The sequence below is a fragment of the Cordyceps fumosorosea genome (genome assembly GCF_001636725.1).
Source record: "Cordyceps fumosorosea ARSEF 2679 chromosome Unknown scaffold_13, whole genome shotgun sequence".
NCBI lineage: Eukaryota > Fungi > Ascomycota > Sordariomycetes > Hypocreales > Cordycipitaceae > Cordyceps > Cordyceps fumosorosea.
The window spans coordinates 521,661-533,278 of NW_017387313.1; the positions used below are offsets into that span (position 1 = coordinate 521,661).

General features: G+C 51.8%; 1 protein-coding gene across 1 annotated transcript; it reads right to left on the reverse strand.

The window, feature by feature from the left end:
- Nucleotides 1–2,296: 2,296 nt before the first annotated feature.
- Nucleotides 2,297–4,114, reverse strand: ISF_05546 (Major facilitator superfamily domain, general substrate transporter; the record flags this gene model as incomplete). Its single annotated transcript, XM_018849151.1, has 5 exons — nt 2,297–2,960; nt 3,039–3,569; nt 3,627–3,666; nt 3,724–3,782; nt 3,837–4,114. 5 exons carry the CDS (start codon nt 4,112–4,114, stop codon nt 2,297–2,299), a joined length of 1,572 nt encoding a protein of 523 aa, XP_018703722.1.
- Nucleotides 4,115–11,618: the final 7,504 nt, after the last annotated feature.

Below are 11,618 nucleotides of genomic sequence, written 5' to 3' on the forward strand. Positions count from 1 at the left end.
CCGCGTCGAAGTAGAGCCGCATCGGCTAATACAAGCTCTTGTTGTCGAAAAATACCTGCAGTTTTCTAAGACCTATTCAAGTTACCCGGGACTCAAGACCAAAGACAAAATGAAGCACAGTGGCGATGGTTTCAATTTCTAGTCATATGCATAGGTAAAGGCCAAGCAAAGTATAGTATATGTCCACCAGCCACACCATACGAGGAGCTATTACGGCCTAGAGATATTGAGTGAAACTCTCATATAAAATTTTCGGTTATAAATACTCACCTAGACCTGTACTCTGCGTCTTTCTCTTTCAATTCCTCTTGCCCTCTTCCTTTCTCCTCTTTTCAACAACCGACAGAATGACCTGCTTCCCATCCGGAACAGATATTGGGGAGCCTGTCACCAAAGATGGCCCCAGTATATGCTCCATTAGTCAATGGCTTCTTCGAGACTATTCTGACATTGCTACCTGACCTCATGAGGTGATGCCTGGCCACCATGCCCTGATGAGCCACAATCCTGAGAATATGTCCATATTCTAGTGGATCTAGTCATTCCAAGGATTCTTAGGATTGCCAAGCATTCAAAGATTTGGCAGCAGGATATAATGGAGCAACACCATATTTGCTCACCCTACGCCCTCGAGCGGTGTTATAGCTTTGTCTAGGTTACCGTCGGGCTACGAGGAGTGAGCTCTTGAATCATGCTTTTTGGGGGCTGAATACCAACTATACTAGGGCGGGAACAAAATATGATTCAAGCACAAAAGGAAAGGAAAGGAAAAGAAAAGAAAAGAAAGGGGGTTCAGATAAAACAGAGTTCCGATGGGTTGGAGTCGTTGCTGCGAATTTCGCTGTTTACCCAGAAGCGGCAACGAACACTACAACAAATAACCATTACAACAAATAACCATTACAATAAATAACCATTACAACAAATAACGATTTAACACAAAAACAAAAAAAGATTGCAAAAAATCACAATAGATCTAATAAGGACTGCAGCAGCAGCAGCAGCGAAAACAGACACCATCACAAATTGTGATTCTAGCCATGACATCCATGACATGCAAAAAGAGCACAAATGTCCGAGTCACCCACGCTCCGTCCACGAGTTGGGCGTTGAGCCAGACGCGAGAGAAGGGCAGCACTACAGAATATGCTACGACCAGAAATCTTCACGAAAAACTCCAAGATTCGCACCAAAGTCGACCAACGCACATAGAATCAAGCAGCAGAGATATTTGTTCAAAGGAGATTAACTACAATGCGAGCGCCCAAACTCGACAAGTACGACGACATGCAGAAATGGACAAGTTTGGACAGAAGCGGAAAGAGAATGGACAAAGAGAAGCTAGACTTGGCTTCGCTGTGAGTAATTGAAGGGGTTGTGGGTATAATGGGAGTTGAGATCCCCAGCTGACATGGTCAAGAACCATTGAGATTCGACAACACAAGCCCCTGGCTTTCCACGTTTGGTGAGCATAGTTCAATGCTTGTATTTCTTTCATCATTTGAGGGACATGGATCATCGGTTTTACATGCCTATATATACATAGCGACCAATAGATACGTGTATATGCCCAATTCTTCGTATGCCACGCTCCGCGTGAGTCAAGCAGCTCATGTTGTAGCCAGAAGCGACAAATTTCCCATCCAGAGGCATCATGACTTGAGATGGTCCCTCGGCATCGTCTGCGCAGGTGTTTTACAAGTGAACTTTTGTACCTACTATTGGTGAGGCTTTTATGCTCTCTTTCAGGCATCAGCGACCACCGGCTGACAAACAACGGCTCTGCAGGAAGGGAGGGCTGCACCATGCCTGACCTAGAAACATACATCCAATACATCTTTGCACAAAACGAATAAATCGAATAAAAGGAAATATAGTTAAACATTTTGAAATCATCATTCAAGGCTTGGGCCTGCGATTGTATCCTCCATATGCTGTATATCCTGTATCTTGCTCCTATAAAAACCAACCAAGAAAACGCCGTGGGCCTCTCGAGTTTAGGGGTCGAAAGAGCCACTGGGCCACCAAAAGTCTATCGTGCTTTTTTCCAATGCCCGTCTTTTAACCGTTCCATGCATGCTTAACCAAAATACCCTTGTAAAACAGGGGGAGAATAATGTATACAACGCCACTTTCATCTCAAGGGGGGGGGGGGGGGGGGCAACCGCAACATCCCAGTGAGCACCCTCCAAGGTGCCATAGTGTATAAAAAAATTTGTAACGATAAGGGTCGTTTGTTGGTCTGTCGAAGAGCCAGAGAAGTGAAGTAAGTAGTGGATGCTTTTCAATGGGGGCCTCATACGCGTTGTTCCTCGTCGTATTCATCCATCATCGACTCGAGGAGAGGGTCCTCTTCTTCCTCGGGGGCCGCAGACTTGTAGCCACCTTCGGTGATTTGGGAGCTGAGGTAGGCGCCGACGAGCGTGGTGGCGCCGCTGAACCACCATGCGAGACCCGAATAGCCAGTCTGGAGGCCGAGGGCGTAGAGGAAGCCAGAGACCGTCGGGCCGAGCGCTCGGCAGAGGCTGGCCGTGGAGGCGGCGATGCCGTTGATGGTGCCTAGGACTTCCTTGGACGGCGCAGAGTTGGCAAGGAGGATGGCGTTGCTGGGATACGCCATTGTCGCAAAGGTGCACTTCCAGATGACGAGCAGATAGATGGCCGGCATCCGCATGCTCTCGGGCAGGAGTACGAGGTAGGGGGTCACCAGGTACAGCGAAAAGTAGGAGAATGCGATGAGGCGGAAGAGGCGCAGAGATCCCAGGCGGCGGGTAACCGGCGCGACGACGAGGTAGTTGGAGAAGAGAGAATAGAGACCCTGGACAGACATGATGACGCCAATGGTTTTCGTGTCGAGGCCGAATCCGTCAACGAATTTGAAGGGAAGCTGCTGAACGGGGTGGTCGGGCGGCGAGGTGCTGAGAAAGACGGGGAAGAGCTGGTCGAATGTCATGGTGTGGCTGAAAATGTTAGATGTGAGCTGGGAGCTGGGAGCTGGGAGATGGACGGGGTTGGAATTATGCAGCAAAACTACTCACAATGCGAGAATGCCGTAGGACACGATGTTCATAATCACGGGCCGAGTAAAGATGACTGGCTTTGGTTGCGGCGCGGGCTCAACTCTAGTAACGGCGACAGGCGAGTTTGGAGCCTTGCTTGGGGCGAGCCTTGGTGAGCTCTCCTGGCTCCTGTAGCTCGGGAGGGGTTCATCGTCGTCGTTGAGGAGAGAATGGGTCGAGGAGCTGACAGCGCTGTATCCAGCGGGCGTGGAATCGCAAAGCAGGCTCGCCTTTTCGGGGTGGCGGCCCTTGCAGCTGCCGGCTCGGCTGAAGAATGCAGCAATCCTGTCTCCCAGCTCGCGGCAGCGGTCTCGCTGCAACTTCTTCTTGGCGTGCGTTTCGTCGAGGAACAAGAGCCCGATGATGACACCGAAGAAAACGGTGAAGGCGCTGAACAGGTTAGGCAGCAAGTAGGGGTAACGGTCCCAGATGCTGCCTGTTGGGAATAGCTGCGGGTAGCTGATGCATGGTCGGGCCAGGGCGCCGCCAATCATTGGGCCCACGATTGATCTGTGTCGGTTAGCATCCATCGTCACCGAGCATCACATCACGGTCAATGTAACGTACCCAATGCACCAGACCATGGGCATGATGGTATAAGCCCGGGCTAGGTTTCGGTTAGTATGCTGTCTGTGTGTCAAGTCGGGCGAACGGATGGACTCACGTTGTTGTTCCTTTACGGTGACAAGCTCAGCCACCGTGGTTTGGAGGACACCAATGTTGCTACGTGAGAGTTAGCTCATGGTAATGTCGATGCATCTCCAAGTTGCGACGTACCCATTGAGAAGACCGCCCAGCGCGCGAGCAAAGAGCGCAACGGGTAGGCTGGGAGCAAAACCAAAAATCAAGACACTGAGGGCGGTACCGGCAAGACCGCTGAGAAGGACAGGCTTGCGGCCGATCCTGTCACTGAGACGTCCCCAAAAGACACCGGTAGCGAATTCGGCAAGGGTGAAGGCAGATGTAACCATGCCAGCGTAGACTGAGATTTTGCTAGGATCGTCGGTGATGTTGAAGTCCTGAATCATGTAATAGATGTAGGGAAAAATGGACATGAACGCAATTGGTTCGCATATTCTGCAGCAGGCTGAGGCCGTCGGGATAGCGAGTCAGCACTGAGGAGCTCCTGCAACTCTAGGACATGGACCGACAGGGGCAGTGACTTGGTCACAGAGGAAGGTGAGGGTGAGGCTTGGGCATACCTAAAACAAACATCTGCTGGGCAGGAAAAGGTGGAGGTTCCCTGCGCTTTCCCTCGGAGCAGCGGACGCGGCCCGATGCGGCCTCGGTAGAGGAGGAGCGCATGATGGCGGCGGGTTTTGAGTAGAGCGGTCAGGCTGTCTGTCGTTGGATTTTCTGGTGGTGTAAGCCGAGCTGAGTGGTTGCGATGGGTGAGAAGAGAGGCTCAGACGATCGACTGCGGGCAAGGCGAGATGTGCGAGGACTGGATCAAGGCAGCCGAGAAGATGGCGAGAAGGGAAGAGAAGAGATATTTAGGCTCAGCAGGGCATCAATAAGACCTTTCCTTTCCCTCTGAAATGTGCGCCTGTCGTAGGGCCACGGCATAGAAGCAAGCAAAGTTGTACGACGTGGGAAGTAGTAGGTAGGGAAGGGAGGGAGGAATGTGGTGTAAGACGTGTGGTCGCGCTGCAGGACGGTGCGGCAAGAAGTGAGGCGGACGGGACGGGACCGGATATTGGCAAGCAAGGTGTATAATATGACTTTGGAAGTAGGTTGCGTGTTCAATATATTAAAAAGGCAAGAATAGTCGACAGGCAAAGGAGGCGAGTTGAAGAGAAGTTGAGGATGAGGCAAGACGAGACGACTTTTGAGAGGAGGGTGAGTGGATGCAGCAAGATATAAGAATCAGACAGGGCTGGCCCAGGTTTCTGGGGTTTTTTTGAAGAAGAAACCAAGCAAGAGACTGGCCGAAACCAAAAGAGGCAAATTGACAGGAGAGAAGAAAAAAAAATTGAAATGAAAAAAAAAAATAATCAAATAAAAAAGGAATGCCCAAGGCCCAAGCAACAAGACGCGGGACGGGCTAGTAGAGAGAGAGGATGGGGGATCCGTCGAGGAGACAGGGGCCTGGTTAGAGCTACAAGGCAGTATACCGCTACGATGGGTGTACTGGTAGTTACTGGTACTACCACCATCGGTAAGTACTGGTAGTAGGGGAAGGTTACGTTGTACCTAAACAGTAATAACAGCCCCCCTTACCAGCTATGTACATGCTGGAACAATAGCCGGTGTGTCATGGTGGGAGGGGATGGGGGGGGGTACTTGGGACGGGCGGTGGCATGAGCCCCAGGCAGTCGGGTTACAGGAACAAGAGACGGAAAAAGTCAGGGAGAGGCAGGCCAAGGCGAAAGAGGAAGAAAAAAAACGAGAAAGAGAGGCCATGGATGATGGTTCGATTTGGCCCCAGGTCTGTGTGTGTAATGGGTAGGTGTGCGTGTCTTCCCCGGGGAAGCTAGTTAGCGCTCGTCAGGCGGCCCAAGTCAAAAAAGAAATAACCAAAGAAAAAAAAGGCCAGAAAGGCGCCGCGGGGACAGGGGGGGTGCGAGCCGCGAATTGGATGCACAACAGGGGGGAGGGGGAGGAGGGGACGGACGGGGAGTGGGAGGGTTGTACTAGTAAATAGTGGCAGTGTGTTAGAGGTTTGGCAAGAGGCGTTTTTTTCTTTTCGTCTTGTATAGGCGGGCCGGTTGATAATACCGGTGTGGTGGTAATGGGATGGTGATGCTTATTATTCTGGTGGTGAAGGATGATATAGGTGGTTACTGTATGCCCGTCGATTCGGTCCGTCCTTTCATCAGGCAGAGCGTGACAACAGTGAGTGACCTGCAGAATTGTACAAAAAAGAAGAGAAACACATCGGCCCATTTTAGATGAGCTATTTCATATGGCAGGCAGTCAGTCCGGAAGTAGACACTTGCAAAGCACAGACATAACTAGAGATTCGAGAGCAGCTCATTTCCAGGGCATGATAGGGACCAAGGTACGGATACCCTCTTCCCTGTAACCAATTCACCGGTACGGACTACTCCGTAACTACCAGTTGGCTTATACTGGGTATTCTCACTCAAGGTTAAAGCCCCCGCCCCGCCCCATGGATAATACCGGCAAGCCGGGCGTGTCATTCCGGGGGTCTTTGCACGGCCCATCCGGGCCACTCAAGGACGACCGGCCCTGATGAGCCGCCACAAGGTTTCCCTTCCTTCCCCTCTTCTCATCCATCTTCTTGGTCGGAGGAGCTCCTTGCACGGCGACTGGACACTACGGCTTCTGGCTGAGCAGGGGACAAGTGGGTGGCTTTGAGCCCGGACAGACGGGCGGTGAGCCCACAGCCGATTAGCGTCTTTTCGTGTTGATTCAAGAATCCTCTTTTCTTTCTCCTTTATTATTCATAATTCATTTTTCCTTTTTTTCCATGTGTTAATTATGAACTAGCATTGTATTTTCGAACTTGTCCTGGTGGCCGACTCGCGCTACAGACAAGGGGGGGGGGGGGCGGCTGGGAAGGCTCTCTCTCTTCCCCACTAACCAACCAACCCGTCAGCTTGGGACTCGCCAAAAAAAGCAACGTGAGTAGTAATAAGTATGGCTGGTGGTCGGAGATGTGATTTGCGAGTTTAAAAAAAAGGGAGATTTTTTTTTCTTAAAAAAAAAAGGAATAAACCGTTTTTGATACAGATCAACGAGGTTCTTTGCGCATCTCTCACACGCAGCTGCCTGTGAGCACGAGTTGAGGGGTGCTCCTTCCTCAAGAAGAGGTGACAGCTTCATTTGACGGAGCACTCGATGGCCTGGCATTTTTCTCCCTCCTCACCACACTTTTCTCTTCTTTTCCCAGTTCGTTCTCCTCATTCATCAGATACGAATAAACCACACGTCGCATTAATGAATTAATGACAGCCATCCTCGTGTAACCCCAGAAAAACGATGCGCCGCGTTCGGCGACCTCGGTGAGACCCGTTCCACGCGTCATCTTGCTTGTCGCGAGTCGGAATATACTGATAAATGTGATGAGATTTGGGAAAAAAAAAAAAAGAAAAGAAAAGCCTCGCGCCCCAAGCTCATCGAAGCACGGGCGAGACAGGTTTGTCCAACAAAGGATCAACAACCTACAAATTACCTCGGGCCGTTTTTTTTCTACAGCCCGGCCCAATCTCCCTCTGGTCGACAAAAAAACATGGGAATTTTCTGCGCCATGCTTGACGTGTACAGGAAGAAAAGAAATCCATTTCCATTGCCGTTGCCCATTCTATCCGTACTCTTCACACCCTCTAATGGAGCGTTTGCTGCACAATGACATAACTGACCAGGTGCAGCCCCTCTCATCTCGTCCTTCCATGAGTCTTCTCTGAGCCCGTCAGCCTTGTGACGTAGCTTCCATGCATTTTCACTGGCTGCCACCACAAAGCCCATCCTGCGCCGTGGCCAAGAGGACAGGCAGGCAGGTAGGCAGGGAGTGTAGCTACAGTAGTTGGGTGGCTTCTGCGCCCGATCATGCGACGACCGTGGCCCAGCCAGAGCTTCACTACTAGACGGGGGTCAACTTGGGCGCGCATACAGATGCGTGGTAACTCCGACATTTTACTTACTCACACTTTTTCGGCAAAACCAACTCCAAAAAGGGTATAAACTCGCGCCCGCCACGGTTGGCCGGTGGTACCTAGCGGTGAAGAACAAGCCCCCCCTCCCGGGGGAAGCTTGATGCCCGCATGAGCTGTCAGAGCTGTCGAGCCAGTCTTCGATTAGCGCCGCTGTCGACGGCAGATGCAAGCTAATGAATAACTAACCAGCCAACCAGCCCGCGTTTGAGCCCTGGGCAGGCAGACGTGGCATATCTGTAAATAGCGCCTTCGACGGGATGTCGGCGCGTCTACCCCCCCAAGGGGCAACCATCTGTCGTCATGTGCGGGCCGCTATGTCCTCTCCGACTTGCCCAGTACGATGACTTACACGGATGACGGCTCACGAGGTTGTAAGCATTGTCTTGGCGGGACGACGCTCTGGCTCACATTCGTACATGGAAGCCTCCCATACCCTGTTAGCCAACGCATGGGGCTGGGTAAGGTAGATTAGGCGCAGTTGTCGTTGTACGACGCGGATGATGTGATCCGTGGCTCCCCGTCCTGCATTTCCCCGGCCCTACTCTTGGACGGAGACATATCAGCATACGGGTATACAGGTACGGCACGAGTTACACAACGCAGACTGTGACACAGCGCAAGCAGCCTTGCCTGAGCCCGCCTGAACCTGCCTGACAGCTGGCGAGACCATTCATTCCACTGCATCCGCGGCATCCGCGCAGAAACGATGACAAACAAGAGTCATCCCTAAAATGCCTCGAGACAACAGAAATGCCTCGGAGAGGGGAGGGGTGCAGGCTCTGCCTCTTGCCGTCAAGTAACGTTTTCTCGGCCCCGAGTAATGTCTACACCGTCTTGATCACACGCGATTCGCACATGTGAATAGATGTATACGAATACACACGGACACACACAGCACAAGTCGGCAACTTACACCATGGGCTTTTACATACGTTGTACCGTACCATGGAAGTGGCTAACCGAGCAAGGCACCCCGTGCCGTTGTCAAATCCTCTCGGCGGCAAAGCATGGGACCGCAACGCACAACGCCGCAGCCCGCTCATGCGAATGGGAGATGGCTGATACAACGTCACCTGTTCCCATGACCTACCTTTGTGCGCGCGAAAGCCCAAGGGAAAGCAAGGGAGGAGGGGGCGGGTTCGTCCATACAGCCAGCCCCTGGGCTCCAAAAGAGGCAAAACGCCACGTCTTTTGCTGCGTTGTCAAGATGAGAAAAAAAAAAGAATTTGGGTTGAATCCACATTGGGAATCAACGCAAGCAGATGGCAAAAAACCCTCGGCGTCAACTTTTGTTTCTTTTATTTCACGCCGAGACATGGAGGAGAGCTTGGGACAGGACAGAGCCGGGCAGGGTTGTGGGAGGAGGGGATGATGGACAAGTCCGCAGGAACAAAACGGGCCAGTAAGTTAGTCACTTGTCATGCTGCAAAACAGATATTCCAAGACAACGAGGAAATTTAATGAGATTGACAGGGGGCGCAAGATCGAGACGGCAGGAAAAGGGAGGAAGAAGATCCGGAGTCCCTGGGTGGCCAGGTCTGTTGAAATCCCCTGTCTATCCTCCCTCACTATCCTCATCTCTTCATCACCGGCTCTTCTTTCATACACGGACACGGAGCATGAATTGCAGACAACATCGCGAGAAATACTCACCGTCTCAAGTTGGCCATGCCTGGTTACGTCACGCGTCCCCTTTTTCTGCTGTTTCTCATAAAACACCAAGCCCCTTGAACCCTGCGCCTGCACCTCTTTTTTTTTTTCTTCTCGATGGATGCAAAACTGGGTTTCAGCTCTCGGACCCTGTGCGGCAGCAATCTCATCATCGCAGAATGGATCGCAGTAAACAACAAGTGCGAATCGCGCCCATCGCATGATCCTGCTGCACAACAACGGATATGGGCTGACAAGCCATGTTCTGGACTCATTCGGCCGTTTCCCTCTCCTTCTCACCTTTGCTTTTTTTCTTGTGTTGTTGCGCATCTGAGATAAGTTCTTGAGCGCAGCCCCCCGACCTCCCCTCCGGAATACGGCACTTGGCAAATGTACATCGTGGGGGCATCAATCCCTGCAAAAAGCCTACCAAAAAAAGATGGGGCCAAGAAAATTATCTTCTTTTTATGCCGCAGGGCCGTCAATCCTTGATGCCCAGTAATCTGTAACAGCAATCTGTACGGACTGGTTCTACGGAGTATTCACGGGTGCATACATACAGTACATAGCCCCCAATTTCTCGGGCTGCTGCTGTAGCGATAACTATAACTGAGTTACGGAGTGAGTGTAACATGCCCGTTCTATACGGTGCTCTGTGCCGTTATCGCCCAAGCAAGGTCCTTGGTGGAAACGGCTGCAAGTCATGCAGCAAGCAGCCATCCGCATGCATGCAATAGTAGCGTCATTAACGTAGATAAGAATAATAATGAACGGCCCAAAGTTGTACTGTGAGTGGTGAAGAGCAAACCTGATCTGTTGTGAGCCAGTGAATGTGACTGTGACTGGCCGCCTTTTTTTTTTCTGTCCCAACCCGATAGAGTGGTTGCATTGGCGGCAAGATTTCCGATCCGATCCCTCTTTTCCTGTTCCTCTCTCCCCATCGACCTCTCTCTCTCTCCCATCTCTCGTCTCCCCAACTATTGCCAATCATAATAACAAAAAGGGAAAGGGGAGAAAAGGCGCCCACTCGGATCATTGCCTCTCTCCACTGCCGTGTCCTGCCCATGCAAGCAGACGGCGCACGCCGTCAACTTGCCTGCCTGTACCTTGCTACCTGCTGCTTCGGACAGGCAGTGTCTCGTCGTCCCACGATGCGGTCAGTCTGCGCCTGCTCACTGATATGGCTCGACGCCTCGCTCGCTCGTCTTGACCGCAAGGTTGGAGACTTTATGCATCCTGCCTGCCTGCCCGTCTGCCTGCCTGCCTGCGACCATGCATGTATCATGCTCGCCGGCCTAAAGTTAATCTTCACCGCCTCATCACCTCGTGATCCAGGCTGACTAGGTACCTATGTATGTATGTATGTATATAGGTAGGTACCTAGTTAGCCACCAGCAGTTACGGGGCTACAGCACCTTCCCAGTCCTCTGGAAATATGGGCGGGTGATCAGACGAGCCAATTTTATGGCGTCAACGCTGTGGGTGCCAAAACACTGGAACTGCCTAACTGTAGGCGGTACTTCGTACAGTACCTAGTGTCGCGACAGCGCACACACACACATACACACACACATACAGTACACACACACACACACACACACACACACACACACACACACACACACTCCCTCCTGTTTACTGTACTGTACTGTACTGACTTGCATGCCGCTCTGCCTGTTGAAAGAAATCGCACAAAGTTTTCACCCCCGCTCTTGCTCATTGGCAAGGCGGCGCTGTCCGCCAGCGGAGAGGCCCAACAGCCCAATGAGTGGCCTGGCCGTCCACGCCCAACGCTGCCAGTACTAACTGACTGTACCTACCGACAGGTGAATACTAACTATGTACAGTACCTACTCTGCCCAGATCCATCAATTCCCCTTCCACAGCGAGATGCTGCTGCCCCTGGACCCAAGAGGTCCAGGAGAGCGGGGACGCTACCATTGTTCGCCGGGACGCCGGTTCGCCTTCCGGAGCCACCATGGCTTAGCCTCTCCAGCACCAGAAAAAAAAAAAAAACACAGACGCCATGTGGGTGGTGTGGTGCTATGGATGGTCCGTGACACACTCTTCGCTTGCAAGAGAAAGATTCACCGGGCCGTACGAATATTCTTGGACAAACTTGTTGTTTCTCCGGAGAAGCTCGGGATCGCTGCTCCTAATTAATTGCACGATCAAGACACGGCACCAGACAGCAAGGCCTCCCCCCCTCCCAATTCGTTGCTTGGATGCATCCTACAACGAGGACGGATACTTCATTTGCCACTGAGACGACACCTTGACGCATATTAGT